Here is an 18,799-nt window from a genome sequence, read left to right on the forward strand (position 1 = left end):
ATGTCTTGTTTCTCTTGCCTCCTTCACCATCTTCCTCTGGGGAAATGTGGGCCAGCATTAGACAGACTCAATTCAATCAGTGGCGCATGTCAGCATCGTTTGGGCTTTGGAGGATTAAAAAGCAATGATCACTTGTGTTCGACCTACAGTTATCCTGTGAGTCTTCCTCTCCCCAAAACCTTACAATCAAGCATCAAGTCCAAGCAGAGGCCTACAAGCACACTGGCCTTTGATTACACCGGCTTATCGGTGACTTTCTGTACACCCATCAGAGACAGAAAAAGCAGTACTAATACTGGCTTTGATTCCGCTAACGTGACTGATTGGCTCCACTTGTGGCTGGTAGGCTGGTGAAAGTAACAGGATGGGATAGTGAGAGGGACTGTGGTCTTTCCTGACTGGTCCAGACCCTCAGATTACCTGCTGGGATGAAAGGGGTGGTACTTTGGCATGAACTTTTATAAAATGTGCATGCCTGGCATGTGGTGGGTGCAAGGCGCTGGATAATCAGACCAACTGCTGCTCTGGTTTGTTTTGAAATTTACATCTCATCTTTTTTTTTTTTTTCTTTTTTTTTTTTAAGAGAAATGAGAGGCAGAGCATTGCCAAGCTGAAAGCTGGGCTCTCACACTACTAAAATCTCAGCTACTAAAAACCTCTCCATCTAAATACAGAAAAGATCATTTCGTAATAGCTGTTCTTGACTGCATAAAATCCTGCAGACTTTTGCTTTTAAAGTCAAAAGCTACAATAGAAGTTCTGAAGTGAAATATTAAATGCGGTGTATGAAATGTGCTGTAGAGTGAGAGACAGCCATTCCCTGTTCGTGACAGTGCAAAATATAAAGCACTCCTGCATGCCAATAAGGATAGATGAGGAGGGGGGGGGGCTTCCTGTCCTTAGATGAACTGAGACAGGTTCATAAAAGCACGCTCTGTTGCATGGGCTACCATAAGAACTGTCAATCAACAGGTTTCTTCTTGACAGTCAATACAAAGGTACAATACACAACACAGCAGCTCAGAAAATAGGAAAAGTCTTGTGATTAAATTAGTTATAGAGATAAGCCCCATCTGAATCCACCTCACCTCCCTGCCAACTCCTCTTTCCGTTCTTTAAGAGACGCATTTAAAATTCCAGCATGGGGCCAGGTGCAAAAAGCATCAACGTTCCGACTTGCATCAAGTGCAGCGAGACAAAGGGGCAAAGAGAATAATGGATGAAGCATGGAAAGCTCGTTAAAAACAGTGTCTCTAAAACCAAGTTCCCCAAAGTTACAGGAGGCAGGGCTTACTCTTTAGCTTTGTCCACAAGGCCAGGGGTGGTTGGCATTCTCCCCTCAGCAACCCTCCTAATCGATTGACACCTTCCCCTTTTGTTATTCAAAATCCTATGTGCTCGCTACCTGTTTCTCAACTTTTCCATTCTTTCGACCCTAAAAATCCCCCGGTCGTCACTATTGATCGTCCATCCCATGACAGCACAAAGTTTATCAACACTTGGCCTTATTTTCCGTGCATGTACAAGAGACCGGAAAGACCAGAATGGATTTCGAAAAAGAATAAATCTCCACTGAGAATACAGGACCTTCAGCAACCTTTTCAACGCTCAGTGCCAATCAGTCCAACCGACAGCTATGGGGCAGGCGCCTAAACTTTAAAGAGCGCTGGCATTTCACCTGGAGAAGGGGAGCTGCCACTACGACCCGGGTTCACTTCTGCTGCTGGAGAAAGAACTATGCTTACACACGTATCCATATGCCCAAACAGAGCGCTGGCATAGACTATACATTCTGCTTTTTTCCACTTCATCAAAGCACACAGCTGGGGTGAAACACAACTCATCAAGCGTCTAATTGAATAGTTAAATAATTCCCCATCACTGATCACATTAGTTAAAAAGGTGAATAGACTCTTCCTGCAGCTCATAATTAAATTATATGAATGTAGTAAGAAAACAAAACAGTGCTGTTGTGGAGCTTTGGAGTAAAGCTTCCTGTCAAGACAAGAAAACTCTCAGAAGTTAATATAATTACCAAGAAAGAAAGCACTTGCCTTTTGGGTTTTATTTCAAATTGCCACCTTAGACTGTCAATTTAAGTTTCACTTATTTACAGAGCTGATCAGTAATTGCAAATTGAAGGCAATGTAGGAGAAACAACGATGACAGCAAGTGCTTTAGCACAAATTAATTACATACACTTGTACATGCGTAGAAATGGCTGGCATTGGAACAGCACTGCTAACACTTTGGTACCACCAAAACTTTGTTTTCACTCACTTCAGTTTGAGGAAAGGCGGGTTTGCAGTTCATTCATTAGCCTTTATCCATTTGGTCTAATGCACAGCAAATGACAGTTGGCTCTGTTCTACTACAAGGAAAAGCGCTCTTCAAGCTCAAAGCAGCCTCATGCGAAATTGTAAACATTTTCAAAGGAGTGAAATTGCTTTTTAAGAGTTACACAAGCCTGTCTAACGAACGTGTGCCAAATGAAGAGATGGGCCTATTCACAACTCACTTCACTACAAAAAAAGGCATTGAAATCCTTCATCAGCAACCTGTTCTTTTCGTTTTGGCTCCGTGAGTGACTTCTCAGACGCTTCAAGCATTATGCCTCACTAAGCTAGACTGTGGAACAACACATACGGTGGCCTCAATGGTCTTAAAATAACCCCCACATGAAATAAAGTGGCTAATTTCTTTTGTTTGCAATGCAGGATCTATTCAGCATCCATCCTCGTAGTAGTAGCCAGGGGGGTTTGAAGGGAGACGGCGCTGCTGGAAATCTCGCTGGCTTAAATGTTACACTCCTCTACACCAATCTCCCATGTTAAGAGATTTTTTTTTCTCATCCTGTGCACTCCTCGCCAGGGACATCATTACAGAGTTCCATCTTCCTGCAAAATTACAAGCCTGGTGCAGGAGTGGACTGGGCTGGAAATTAAACCACACAGATAAGTGGGTGGATGGTGGGGTGGAGTGGTGAGGTATGGATCGGTTTTCACCTCTTAGAGCTCTCTGATGGGGAGACGGCACTGGATATTTTCCAGAAATTTTTAATATGTAAGTGCAGGCCGGTTTTATTTTTCAATACAGACACGAAGGATACACATTTGAATAGATTTGCTTTTTGTCCTGTTGAAATAAAGTAAGATGAAAATAGTGAAAGACAAGTCAGGGCTTGTTATGCTACGTGTGTGTAGTTACCAGGCTTTAGTTTTAAAAATCCTCCGATAATTACAGGGCTGTGCTAAAGCACTTATAGAAATGATCCCAGCAACAGCTTAACACATTTTGATGTTTTATGTGGATCAGCACGGACGCCAAAATGACTGAAATAATCATAAAGACTCAATAACGCACAGCAAAACAGCCAATTACAAGTGTGATATGTCAGTTACAGAAATGTAAATGACTAAAGTCAAACTTTTACACACACACACACACAAATTAGTCTTACTAGCCTTATAAGAAATGTCCATTGACATAATTATTAATGCAGCTAATTAATGCTATGCCTACTCTTAAATCATTTAAAAAAGTAAACCTTTTGGCTCTTGTAGTTTTTTCATTAAAATTGGCAGGGTTTGTCAAAAAAAAAAAAAAAAAAAGGAGAGACACCAACCCCCCCCCCCCCAAACCCCCCATCCCTCCATCCCCCACCCCCCCAATACACACACACACACACACACACACACACTATTGTCTGTTTACTATCTTGCTTTTATCCTCTAGCATCTCATTTGCACAGGAGCAAGGTAATAAAAGTCAGGGAATAGAGGTGAGGTTTAGAGGCTGCATGTGTTTTCAGTTTTCAGTCTTACTTTCCGTCTGCGCTTCCTGACCACATGATGAGGGGATTCCTACAGGCAGGGAAGAGAGAAGGGGGCAGGATACAGAGCCACTGACTTTGCAAAAGGTTAACGATCCAGTGGCCAGAGGGCTGCTCTCCAGAGAGCGGATTAGTAATGGAGTACAGTGCTGTTGGGTAAAGGAAAAGCCTTGTGAGAGCTTCAGGATAGTGGGCTGGCCTCTTCTCTCTCTCTCTCTCTCTCCCTCTCTCTCTCTCTCTCTCTCTCTCTCACACACACACCACAGATACACACACATACTACTGAGCCATGCTGGACTTCCTGTCTAAATGCTAACCACACGGCTCCTGCCCCAATGGGTAGCAGCCAGAGGCAAATCACACGCTGCCATGCGCCCAGCTGATGGAGGGAAAAAAAAGAAACAGTCCTGGCTCTTTTTATGACCACACAGGCAGATGAGAGTCAGGAGGAAAAAAGACTCAAAAAGCTCCATAGCTCCTGGTGGGTAAATTAAAAGGGAGAGCCAACTGTTTGTCATGAATGCATTCCGAATCATCTACTAAAATGGTTTTAAGAACAAATCCGGATGCACAGCATCTCAGATCAAAGCAGAGGAAGAAGCGTTAAGGGTAATGACTCCAGGCTTTTCCTCTCCCACATTCTTTCCATCTACCAATGGCAGAATGGTCGTCATCAGCCGAATTGCTGAAATGATCAGGATGTCTTTTTAGATGTGTTGTTAGAGTTCCTCACTGCAATAATATCTGCAGATAGTCCCCTAAAACCACAAATGGTGCTGATGACACCACAGGACCATGTCCTACACAAGCCTAAATATGCCATCATTAAAAAATAAGCACAAAATGGCTCACCTCCATTGGCCCTGAGCATATCTGAGCTGTCACACACAGCCAACGCTCTCTACAAATCCATTTCCAAAACTCATCACAGGCTCAAGATATTCTATTGTACTGCTGTCCTTGGGACGGAACTCAATAGCAAATACCAATAATGTTATAGCAAGTGCTCTTTTATAGCCATCACATTAACAGCCATTGTTCAGATAACATTACAAAATGGCTCTCAGAAAAGCATTGGCAAGGTAATTCAGATAAGCAGATAGCACGAGGAGACGGCAGCTGTCGACCTCAGAATACAGAGAGGGGCCACGAATGACAAGACGAGCAACCTAAATCCCAAGAGCGTTCAGAAACTGACAGAGCAAACTAAGTGCAGGAGCATCCAGTGCTTAATAGTAACAGCATAAAACCTGGAATAACAAAAGCAACAAAAAAATCCCAACTCTTAAATCTCAGTGCCACTGGATCTGCACAATTATACTAGAATACAAATGTGTTGAAAGAAGGCAAACCTGTGTTGATTTGATTCCGCGTACCAGGTCTGCTCTGTTACTCTGACACTAATGACATAGCTCATTATAATTACAGATAAGAGCTGCTTCCTCGGCGCTGCAGCAAACTGGATTAGACAAGAAGAGGACTTCCAAAGCTTACCTACACCATGGAATTGGCACTGTACCTTGTATTATCATAATCATAAAACAACCCCCTCCTTGCAAAGCAAGTTAGGTACACCAGAGCTCATCTGTGATGTACTACGAGGCCATTATTTTTGAACATACAGTGTGTGTGTATGTATATATATATATATATATATATATCTCCAGAGATGCCAGAATAAGGGGTAAAACATCTTATTGTGCTTTCTAGAAATAAAAATGCACATTAATGCCAGACCTCCTGCTAGCACATTATCATAAAATGCCACGCGATGGTGGACTGCCTGTAACACAGAGGCGTGCATACAGCTGTGTTCCCCAGCTGGAAGAATACAGAGACTTTACTGCAAGACAGCTACTGTCTGTTTGCTGACATGAAATGGGACATGGTGATAATGACAAGCTGACATACTGTAGTCTCACCAGTTACCGGATACATTCAGCAACCATGTCTGACTACCGAGGCCATGTTTTTTTTAAGATCTCAAATAAATATTGCTAATTTGCATGTGCTCAATTTGCAATCTGAGAAACGGTGCACACTGTTAGTCAGTGAACTACAAGTGATTTGCATACAATAACTGTGTAAATGATGTAAAGTGCCAAACAGAGTGACGAAACATTACTTAAATGAGGTGTTTGTAGTTGCAAATTCCTCTTGAAAGCTGCAACATGTTCAGATTTTTAGGAAAGTGTTCGAAGAGTGAAACTACAACTTGCCACATGTGTACTGAGTTTCCAAACTCTGAGTAGAAAAAAATGAAAACGAAGAAAACGCTCCTCAACTCAGAATTCCTATTTAGGAATTTGGAACGGTCTCCTCAACCCAGAGTTCAGCAAGTGACGTCGAATCAACATGGCTGCTCACAGCATTAATCAACATTAAACAAATCAGCGCTTCTTAATTTTAAATGGATTATACTGTATATACATACAGGTATTAGCTTCAGGTCAATCAACATACAGAGATATTCATTTGTTGAATCTATAACAATGACTATACAATTCACTATACAGTATACAGTCTATACAGACTACGCAGTTTTGAGGAGGTAAATATACATCATTCAACACAGTTAGATGGCTAGCTTGTTGCTAAGAAAAGATGTGCATTGAGGTCGAAAATGACGTAATCCCAAGCGACGACTTCCCACAAGTCCAAGGCAACAATATAACACTGATTAAAGGCGGTGAGACGCATTGAACAACAAAATATAAAAAAATAAGCACAAAATAACACAGCACAGACATGTGTAAATAAGAACTAAGGCTCTCACTGAATGCTGTTGGCCCCAGAAGTGCAAATGTGCAGCAAATATTGAATATCAAAGTCATAATTTCAAGAAATGTCTCATTATTTTCAGATCATAGGACCAAATTGCAAGAAACTCTAATAAAATAATATGTTTTGTTTTGAAATGGTGGAAATGGCCTTATGCAAATTTAATACCTGGCCTTCGGTCCAATTCATTTGCAGACGTAATCGCCAGCCCTGCATTACAGATGCTAAATGAGTATATTTTTTATATTTTCACTTTGTTGTGTTTTGCACTGTTAGGTAAAAACATCCCGAATTGCATATTCATTAAGGAAAATTTGCCAAAAGGATGTTGTTTTGCTCATGTGAAAGATCCTCTAGACTCCCTGTTAGTTTTGTTTTATTTTGTTTTGTTTTGTTTTGCATATGTTATCATGGGCTAACCCATAATAACATATGCAAAAGTGAATAAAAAAACAGGAAATCATTTTGTAATTTGTGGAATGCAATGGATTAAGTATAATGATTAGCTGTGATGACTCACATTACAACAACAATAAGAGTTCTAATAATTTTTTAACAATAGATGTTAAAGGTTGAATTTGAGTCATTGTTTGAGGCGAAATAAAGAAAAAAAAAAGATGAAAAGGAGGCTGGCACAGAAGTGACATTGTCAACTCCTCGAGCAACCATTTGATGCAGTGAAAGCCACAAGAGACCCCTGCTTTCTTGACTCATGCAAAACAGATGTCTGTTTATTTTTACATCCCAATCATGCCGCCTTGTATTTCCTTCCCAACAAAATAACTCAGATGCACAAACCCAACCGTGAATGCACTGTTTTCCATTCCGCCTTTGTAGCGGGAACATCAAAACCGAAATGCTGGCTTTCCTATTTGCAGTCGCAGCCGCTACCTCACCATGACCTACTTCCACCGACAGCTGTGTGAATGACAAGATGAGCGGAACCTGGAGAAACCTGAGCATGGCTTGGCTTGCTGCATTCTCCTTGACCACAGAGCTGTGGCTTTGTAAACTGAACTGTAAATCAAACTGTACATTTAATTATGCTGGCCCTTGTTTATTTCTGGAAAGCCAAGAACTGTCACTGAAGTTAAAAATTATGATCCTATGTGCAAGCTAAATGCTCTAGGGGCTCGAGATCCATGTGCAAATTGAGTGCCTTGGGTCAAAAGCACCGCTTGTGTGTCTAACTATCCGGTGCTGTCTGATAATAATTTAATTTGGCAATCCTCCACATTACAGAGTCATTATAGTAAGACTACAGCAGACATGAAAAGTGAGTTACAGAGGCCATTATGTAAGATGCTGCACACATTTAACTAGTTAATCTGTAATTTACTATGAACCTGCAATGCAAATTTTACATCAGCATAAAGTAAAATAGTTATCAAGTCTGATGTCTAATCTAGACTGGAGAGAAATTCGTTTTAATCAGGCAAGTGCAGCTTCATCATAAATGGCCACGTGGCCACAAAAACTAAGTTTGTGCCCTGTCCAGATTATCAGGCTGCGCTGAGCAGCTGATGCACCAAATCTACCAAATCGCGCAACCCATTAAAATAATGACAATACTAAAGAAATTGAGATAAGAACAGCAAAGTGGGGACTAAATGTGAGATAAGGCTGCTGTGATTAGCAGGCTGTAATTGAGAGCGGTATCATCTTAAAACATCAAGAGGCTCCCTCTCCATAAACATGTACTATCTTGAGAGCTGATGGACAGCTTATTATTTGTCTGTCAAGTGCGCTGTGAAGTCATAGGCCCAGAGAGTCTGCCACACACACTAATGAGAAGCAAAGTACAGCGCCTGCAGCAGCTTCACTGCCGTGGCCCTGCGAATCAGCCGCCGTCACGTCCTATCAATCTCCGCTCAAATTACAGGTGACAAGTTATCAAATCTACGATATTACAAACTAAACAGAGACCTCCCAAAGGACCTATTTGTTTAAGATATAGGCAATTAAACAAGGCACGGCCTGTCAGGGCCGGAGACTTTGCGCCACAGCTCCAGAGCTAATTTCATCCTCCTAATGGAAACCAAAAAAAAGTGAGAGAAGGCAGAAAAATACTCTGCTGAAACACAGGCAATAAATGTGGTAAAAAAAAATGGTAGCAGAGGGGTGGGGGGCCCATGCTTCAGAGCTGATGCTTTAATCATCTTGGGTCCCTTGGGTCAGCTTACAGTGGAGGAAAGCAGCTTTTGTTTGAATGTAATCTGCCGGTAGGAAGAGCATAATAAAAATTTATGGAGGTGTTCATTAAATCTTAACGATACAACTCTCCAGATATTCCAGGCGAGGCCCTTGTCGAACCCCAAACCCCCCACCTTTTAATGATCCAGATGTTCGCATGTGGAGACAGAGTCATGTCAGGGGTTGTAAATAAACCTGGACTGCTTCCATCATATCGCCATCCTTACGTCTCTAAAAAAGCCTTACTTCTTACAGTCTCGTAGTCAGTCTCGCTAGTCTCGCTATCACACCAAAACATGCACTGCACAGGAGCGACATTGGAACTCCACTCGCACACAACAGCTGCAGGTGCAACTGATTATCATATATCATTGGCTGAGTTTGACATAAATGCATCCCAGTAATGGACGAAAAAAGAGAAATATTTCTACACTAAGCTGACCTGGGGGGAAAATCCAGTAAACAAGGGGCTTCTTCAGCCCCACAGGTGATCTATTAGTGTGAGTCAATACAACTTCACGTGTGCACGTCTTGCTATATGTTCGTGTTTCATTTTGTGCTGCTTGAAACTGAAGATAATTTGAAAAGCAAGAGAAATCTCATTAAATTGTTATGGGATTGAGACAGAGGGGACTTGGCACAACATCTGGACCAACCAGCTATGAATTTTTCATGGCTGCATATCCAGCCTTAACAATGTGTGTTTCTTTTGTTGTGTTTAAATCTCACATGTAATTTCTAATCAGACAGCTGAGAACTCTATTGACCTTTTTGGTTGGTGACTGATTTGCCAAATCAGGAGAGAGATAAAATACAGATTTGATTATGTTTCTGTTGGTGAGGCGTGATGTGCTGGGCCAACAACAAACACATAGTGTATCTCTTCCAACAGTTTCTCCTATTTCCAATCCTATAAAAGGGACTCTGGGACTTGATGCCTAGTCTGTTCCTGTTCCTGCATTCCTATTCTCAATAGTAAATTAATTACAAATAAACACAAATTTGTAGATTATAGATCCAAATGCTACATCCTGGTAATTACTTAATAAACATTATGTTCAGTTCATTTCTGTAAACAAGTTGCAGCATCTACATTGCCTTCTGTCTAGCAAATTGTATCATCCATACATGCTATTGAAAGTAAATAGCAAGACATTCGACTACAATGGGTTAGCAAACGATAGAAAATTTCTAATGCAACAGCTAGCTCTGTTTTTAAAATGGTTGATGATGATTTCAGCTGGAAGAATGAAACAGACCCAAGCACACGGTTGCCTCCAAATGAGATCATTAGTAACGGCAAATAATGACTGAGCTGGTTAGTCGAAGCCTATTTCCTTTGAAATAAATCAAGCTGCTGAATGCTAAAAACCCACTGAAAATGCCAGTGAGAGCAAAAGACAGACCACACTCAGATAAATGGTTCGAGCCAGCACCGCCACGTCCATGCATTTACTCCTCAAAAAGCACATAATAATAAAGCACAAACCAATAATGAAGTGGCAACTCTTCATCCGTCTCTTTTCACATTCACTTCTAAGCCAGGCGTCAACGTCTGATGACAACAGCCCAAGTGCCGTCAATTAATGTCTGATCAGATGGTGTTGTGGCGGTGTTCTTTACCTGAGCTGACCTTTTCCCAGCCCAAAGGCGACTGATAATAGAGGTAGAACTGAATGAGGTTTCTAGTTCGACAGCTCCAAATGAGATCCATGTCACCCATGACAAAAGATTCTTCGCAGGCGGGCAATAATTCACTCATGATTGGATGGATGGACAATCACCCTCGAGAAATTGCTTAAAAAAAGATATTAAAAGGACACCTAGGATTACATCCAGTTTTGTTTTTCCTTGTTTCGTGTCTTTGGTAGTATGAGGTTAGAACTGGTTTTGTAAACCCATACTATTGAGTTTGATTGACAGTTACACTGGGTGTAATGAGCTTTTTAATAAACATTCCCAAGAAACCAACAGAAGAAACCAAAAAAAAAAAAAACCCTGATGAAAAGAGTCATTCCACACACTTCTGGCTCTGAGGTGAATGGTGGATATTTTTTTTTAAACCGGGTGAGTCATAAGGGCAAGCTTGACATTTAAATGCAACTTTTCAGAACATTTTTTTTCATGTGCCAGTGTCTCAGTCTGACCATATGTGCATCTTATTCTGCCAGATGCTTTAGTTTGTATTTACAAAAAAAAAAACAAAAAAAAAACATAGGCATGGAAAGAGTTTTGTGGTGATGCCACCCACAGTACTAACACCTGCGTAAGCCTCCTCCATATCTGTGCTCTGTGCTATTCGTCAGGTTACAATTCACCTCAACTGAAGAATTAATTATGTAACCATTAGACACCTGCAAATGAGCGTACATACAATAGACAAAGTGTACACTGCACATGCACACAAATGGAGACACATTTCTCTCAACAACTCCACATATTTGTTGATATGAAAGTGTGAAATCATACACTGGTGAAAAAGGAAAACAGAATCGATAGTCCTGCTCAAATTTAAAAGGCTCATTCGTGTGGATATTAAAACACCTCATTTAATTTAAACATCTTTCAAAACCTAGAGTCACATCTCCATGCTGATCTCTCCCACGCTGAACCTACTCAAGAACCTTTGCGTTGAGCTGATTAAAACTTGAAATGAAATCATGGAATCATATTGCTTCCTGTTGCCCTGGTGAATCTGATTCTGCTTTCTACATATCCTATGACTCGTTGGTGTGACCCCAGAGACAGAAATATATACACATCCTCTTCACTGGAGAGGTCTTTTGCATAAGTCTTCTATTCTACAACAGCAATCTAGCCATTAGAAAGGGAAGATGCCTGGCCTTGTACATGAACCAGAGGCGAGTCTCAACGCTGTAGAGTTAAGGCCTAGTGGACGTTACACAATGTTTAAAATCTGAAAATTGTTTTACCGCTCACGCTTTATTGCCTGCAAGAAGATCGAGTGTAGATGAATCTCACTACTTTCTTTCACCTGGAGGAACCCCAGACAAAGAGCAGCCGCTAAAATCCCACTACCTCACAAAATAAGTGTATGTGAATGCAAAATGGAGCCCGAGCAGTTGTTTCTGTGCTCAGTTGAAATCAGTTTTAAAATATACAAGAGATACGGATAGGGAGGAGATGTTTTTTGATGAGACACAGGCAGAATAGATGTCTGATCTGCAAAGAGTGTCAAGGAGTTTTAGTTCTTAACACCCATTTGGGGATGCCATGCTGAATTATTTAATTCAGACAGGACCAGCATTATTATTCTACACACAAAGTTTTTCATTTAAATGGTTTAAATTTTTGGAATATGTCGCTCCTCTCTACTAGCTCCTCCACCAAATATTTGTCGGCAACAAGAAAAAAAAAATCACACCCCATTCAAATCATCAGCTAATTACCAAGGAACTTCTTGGTCTGAAACTGTGTTAGAAAAATGGGAAAGTGTAAATCTTTGTTAGGACCTGAGTTTGACACTCCCTATCACTTGCCAAGGCAAAACAAGTAGGGAAGTGCCAGTGAGGAGATTCGAGTATATCCCTTCACCATATTCTTCCAGCATAATCTAGACATCTCTGGATATCTGCTCTCTTTCTCCATCTGTATTTCTCTGCTGCTTCACTCTTTCACCCCTGACTGATGCTCTCAAACACAGAGCCTTGGAATGCACCAGGAATAGAAGCATAAAAACAAGGCTACAGCAATGAGGTGATAATAAGGCACTCGCGGGCGAAAGCAGTGTCTGAGATTCCTCTAGAGCTGCAGGAAGAGTGATACAACTAATTCCCTCGCTTCTCTGCTTACCTGCCACATTCAGGTAAATGGATGGGCTTGTCTTGTTCTCGCCATTCTTCTCGTTGACGGCCTGGACGTAGTACCGCCCAGCGTCCACCGCAGCCGTGGCCAACACTACGAGCTGGTTCTCCATGGTTATGGCCCTGCAGACAGCAAAAAAAAAATAAAATAAAAGAATTAAAAATAATGCCTCATAGTTAAACCACTACTAACAATTAGGTCACTATTCTCACAAATTTCATATGTGCTATATATTGACAACATTTCAATTAGTAGCCCACTGATGTGTATTGAGCTCCATTAAAGTATAGATGCAAGGCTTTACTGAGAGGCATCCAGCATAGAGGAATTTCATGGGCCTTGCACACCCTCAATGTATCTGATCCCTCATTCTGACATAAGCAGAGAATCAATGAGCTGAAAGGGTCATTACTGGCAGAAATGGTGCACTTTGAGAGTATAAACCCACAGGATAGACTCCTGCTCCCTGAGTCAGTCACTGAAACATGGACAGAAGCAACCTTGGGGTAAAATATTGAAGCGGACTTAGCGCTGCTATAAAATCAAAGAGTACAGGCTTTGGGATCGGGATTAGATACTTGCAAGATGATGAAAGTATTACTCACAGTGATCTAAGGTTAGCCTACAGAATATGGGCAGCGGTTCACACTTCCAAAGTGCTTCACATACACAGAATATTTAAGTGGATTTCTAAAGCATTGGAAATAAGTCTTAGCCGTGTGATGAAAAGTGATGACTCCAGCTCATCAAGTCTGTATCACCTCTTGGTCTCTTTTTCAAGGTGAGATTATCATCTCAAACTTAATTTGTGATACAGAGCGCAAGGTTCTTTTGATACCACTCCACTCCACAAAGATGGAAAGGAAGAAGTTCGCTTTTGTTTCAACAGATGAAAGGTGCACATTTCTTTTTTCCTTCAACCCCTCTCTCGCGCACAGTTCTCCTCCCTCCTCCACTTCTCTTTTCCTGATTAATTGATGGCATCCTCAATCACACATCAATGGGGCTTTAGAGAACTCTCACTGATGAGGCACGAGGCACAGCACGGCTTGCTTGAAATGTGTGATTAGCTCTGGGGACCTGTAGCTCCTTCGTGTCTACACGTTGGAACAAAGACTGTGGTCATTACCCATTTTCAAGATGGATCTCCACAAGAGAAAGTCAAGACAATGAGACATTTGCGAAGAAAAAAAAAAACAGGTCTGGCAGGGGCCAGTGGGACCATCCGTGCTTCTAAGGGAATGTTGATTGTGTAATTAGAGTCTGCTGCAGGTCTGCTAAATGCTTTTTTTTTTTTTTTTTTGATGTTCTATGATGAAGTGAAGATTACCATAAAGAGATCCATCAAAAGCTGTATGCTGAGCTGGTAGAGGGAGGCCAATTAAGGATGGAGACAGACGGACGCTGATATCCTCATATTTAATGTCTGATCCTAGCTGACCACGCACAGGCGTCCATGCCGCACTCCTTGCATGATATCAGCAGCAGCGTTAAAAGGTCACAGTGTTCTACCTCAATGGTGTCAATTAACACACAGCCACAGAACTAAAAACGGTTCAGCAAGCATCATGGCCTCACAAATTCATGGCTATGAACTGCTTACCTTCATGATTATTTAATAGTGTGCTGGGTGCAGACACCCAAGGGTTTGTATATATGCAGTATGTCCATCCATCCATCCATCCATTCTCTGCACCGCTTATCCACTCACACACCCATTCACATACTACTGACAATTTGGAAATGCCAGTCAGCCTACAACGTATGTCTTTCAACTGGGGGAGTAGTACCCGGAGGAAACCCTCAAAGCAGGGGGAGAACATGCAAACTGTGGGCACACAGGGCGGAGGCTGGATTCGAAATTCGAACCCCCAACCCCAGAGGTGTGAGGCAACATTGAGGCAACCACTAAGCCCCTACATATATATATATATATATATATATATATATATATATATATATATATATATATATATATATATACATACACATGATGGAAGGAAAGCATTTACCTGGTTTCTACTGAAAGGAATCAATACGAACAGAATATAAAGTGATTTTATGATTAGTCGAGATAGTTCCCATTACAATTCTCCAGATAAATGGCCCCTGCCATGGGTTCAGTAAACAAAGTGCAGGGGGAGAGATAATGGGTAGCCTTGTTTTGTATCCCAGAGGGCTGCATGTCTGTTTGATATCAGCCCACAACCTATTACACATGCAGGGTTGGGAGCCATGTGAAATGTTAATTCACTTAGGAATGGTGCTCAGGTAATCTAAATATTCAAAGAATAAAATGACTGCTTTGATTTGTAAAAAGAGTCTACTCTTTCTGCCCGCCCATCTCCGGCAGGCCTTTATCTGGCCAGTCATTTACAATAGGGGAGAAAGCTCGAACAATTTGACAACTCAAGAATAATAACAAAAAATGTACAGATGAATTTACTCTGATAGGTCCTTTATTATAATATTCTACACTGACTGTTTTTTGGGGGAAAAACACACCGCCATCATTTCAAATCATTTTCTATCCCGCTCTCTGGAGGCATATTATTTATAGAGTTCACCTGATGTTCCAGGAGACTTTATTTGTATGCAGTTCATTATAGTGAGCAGAGCTGGTCGCAGCAATAATGCATTATGAAGCCCCTCTATAATACTCTGAAACGTGAATGTTGCTGTGAGGTCCGCAGTATAATTCTCCTGGGCATTGGACAACCGCACGAGAGATATTACATTAATCAACATGGCGGGTACCTGCTTTCAGAAAGCTGCTTCCGAGAATATTTGTTTTCATTTACTACCATAAATTACACTCTTAAAATAGGCTTACTGGTCTGAGATATATGATATAGTAATTAAAATGTCAGCAAGTCATATTGTGTTCCCGTTTCTACTAAGAACCCAGCTGGGTGGATTTGTCTGTCGTTACATTTTGATTTATGATGCTTTTAGGCCCAGGGAAAGCCAGCCACATTTTTGAGCGAGGAGAAAGTACACTGGGACCTTGGGGAAGAGAGATAAGAGTCAGTGATGTGCTGAGAGCTGTACCACCCAGAAATGTGTCAGAAGCATGAGATGAGATGTTCACCATGCTTTCTCCATCTCTCACTGATGGCGGGGCTGAACAACAGATCAAAGCATGGGGTGGAGAAGGAAACAGATACCTCTCAATACAGAGGGAAATCATCCAAGTCTACAGAACAAAGTCGGCGCTGTTCTGTGTGTGTGTGTGTGTGTGTGTGTGTGTGTGGAGTCTGTGAGGCAGGCAAGAAAAAGCTGTAAGAAAAAGTGTCTCAAGGGACAGGTAGATACAGAATGATGCCAGCCCTCCACTTCCCGTTTAGCCTTGGGGTCAAACCATTAAATGGTCAAAGTGAAAGAAATCAGTTCAGGGTGACTTCCTGTGTGGAGGCCCAGATGTGTGCGGATGACGCAATCCACACATGCACATACATACATTCACCGCATGCACCCATACATACACACACAGATGCTCAGAGCCACCTGACTGCCAACTCAGACCTGACCTTACTGTTCTCCTGCTCAGTCAGAATGAGAAAAACTCTCCTCTGTCTCTGCTACAATCAGCCTGTATTGAACCTTTCTGTACTGAACCTTCTTCCTCCCTTTGAAAAGAAAACCCCAAGGCTAACCTCTGTAATCCTGTGAGCATAGTAATGGTTAAAAGTGTATCTCTGACTGTTTACATTACACAGAGAAAATCCTGTACTGAAAAATAGCAGAGAAAGTGTCCACTTAGAGCCACCACATTGTGTTAGACTCTCCTCCATTCACAGCGTGCTCTCCAGCATTATAATGTATAACAGCATTCCCCGGTTCAGTAGGGCACCAGGCTGGAGCTCAGATAATCAATGGCGCCAGTGCAGTCAGTCCAAAGTTTCCCAACCAGTCCATATCCAGGCCACGGTGAAGCATTTCAGAGCCAACTTGTAATATCCATTAGGAGTAGCAGTCTGCCATACATCATCTGATGAATTGTGGCCAGAGTTGTACAAGCACAGATAACCCTGAAGACTTGCCCCTCTCATGACATAGACACAAAACATTCTGAATAATCCATATGTATCTTGAGAAAGATATGTGGGCTGGCTTCAAATGCTCAAGGCAGATGGTGTGAATTAATCAAAATGGGTAGACTATCAAAAGTTGTGAGTTTACAAATAAATATTTCAGCTTATTTAGCACCTGTGTTGTCAAGGCAGAGGTTGTTTTGACGGGATTAGCTTACTGTTGTTGTTTTATGTTCAGTAAATCTGATGATTGCAAGCTTCTACAATGCTTTATATATACACACACACACACACACACACACACACACACACATATATATATATATACATATATATATATATATATATATATATATATATATATATAGAGAGAGAGAGAGAGAGAGTGAGAGAGCATTGTAGAAGCTTGCAATCATCACACACATCAGTCAGTACAATCATCACACACATCAATCAGCCATAACATTAAAACCAGGTGGGAGGTGATGTGAATAACATTGATTATCTCATTACAGTGGCACCTGTCAAGGGGTGGGATATATTAGATAGAAAGTGAACATTCAGTTCTCGAAGTTGATGTGTTGGAAGCAGAAAAAATGGGCAAGTGTAAGGATCAGAACGACTTTGACACACCTACCTAAACACTGTTGCAGAAGTACACCCCTTCATGGCAACAGTATTCCCTAATGGCGTTATCAGCAGGATAATGCGCCCTGCCACACTGCAAAAATTATTCAGGAGTGGTTTGAGGAACATGACAAAGAGTTCAAGGTGTTGATTTGGCCTCCACATTGCCCAGATCTCAATCCAATCGAGCATCTGTGGGACGTGTTGGACAAACAAGTCCAGTCCATGGAGGCCCCACCTCGCAACTTACAAGACTTAAAGGATCTTCTGCTGACATCTTGGCTACAAATACCACAGCACACTTTTCAAAAACTTTTTGTGCTACAGTAGCTCTTCTGTGGGATCGGACAAGATGGGCTAGCCTTCACTCCCCACGCGCATCAGTGAATTTTGGGTGCCCATGACCCTGATGCTGGTTCACTGATTGTCCTTCCTTGGACCACTTTTGCTGGGTACTAACCACTGCACACCAGGAACACGCCACAAGACTGTTGCTGTTTTGGAGATGCTTTGACCCAGTCGTCTAGCCGTGACAATTTGGCCCTTGTCAGAGTCACTCAGATCCTTACGCTTGCCCATTTTTCCTGCTTCCAACACATCAACTTTGAGAACTGATTGTTCACTTGCTGCCTAATATATCCCACCCCTTGACAGGTGCCACTGTAACGATATAATCCATGTTATTCACTTCACCTGTCAGTGGTTTTAATGTTATGGCTGATCGGTGTGTGACAGCCCACACTAACGATGTGTTCACACTAGAGAGTGACAAAACGACAAGCAGTCATTCATTTTCAATGTCACGATTTCAGTGACAATGGCAAGCGACATGTGAGTTGAGGTTTTCTATGCAAACTATGCAAATATTGCACGACATGGTAAAGCGACAAATCCAAACCATTGGCTGGATTGATTCCTTGGACCAACTATATGGTGCACGTGCTACAACATTTTTTCAGTTCCTGTCTCACAACTTTAGTACCTGCAGTTAGTTCCTATATACTGCTTAATTCAATTGTAGCTAGTGCAGTTAGCTTCCGCTGCTAATCTGCTAATAGATACTACAAAGCCTGGCATGTAATATATAAATCAACCAACCAAATTTCACACTGATTAGTGTGTTATTTAATGTGTGTTTAACTAGTTAGAAGATATATAGATATATTAGGTATGTAGATATAAGGTGGTGCCTCTGGTGAATGTATGTATCTAGTACAATCAGCTCATGCTGCTAATCTGCTAACAAAGCTAATAAGAAGCCTGGCATATAACGTCCTGTGCATCAATCAACCAATTTTTGCACATTTTTCACTTTATTAAAATAGGAGAATTTATTTTAAATACATTTTAAAGACAAATAAATCATATACTGTAGTAAGTCATGTGCTGTAAGCTACTACCCTTTCTCATCGGAGCTAAAAACACTGGATGGACACTACACACCCAAAGAGACACCCAAAACTACAGATGACATGAGCACTAGCGTGAACTCAGGGTAACTCTTCAA

The 18,799-nt window shown here is 41.4% G+C and overlaps 1 protein-coding gene across 4 annotated transcripts in view; it reads right to left on the reverse strand.

Moving 5' to 3' along the window:
- sdk1a (sidekick cell adhesion molecule 1a) overlaps positions 1-18,799 on the reverse strand; it is a 227,557-nt gene that overhangs the window by 82,950 nt on the left and 125,808 nt on the right. For 3 of the 4 annotated variants that reach the window (XM_026929549.3, XM_053228272.1, XM_053228271.1), the window contains exon 5: positions 12,620-12,753. The exons of the other annotated variant lie outside the window; for it this stretch is intronic. In XM_026929549.3, coding sequence (XP_026785350.3) covers positions 12,620-12,753 — 134 coding nt within the window. The remainder of the gene's footprint in view (positions 1-12,619; positions 12,754-18,799) is intronic. 4 annotated transcript variants of the gene reach the window in all.

This window comes from Pangasianodon hypophthalmus, chromosome 23, assembly GCF_027358585.1.
Source record: "Pangasianodon hypophthalmus isolate fPanHyp1 chromosome 23, fPanHyp1.pri, whole genome shotgun sequence".
NCBI lineage: Eukaryota > Metazoa > Chordata > Actinopteri > Siluriformes > Pangasiidae > Pangasianodon > Pangasianodon hypophthalmus.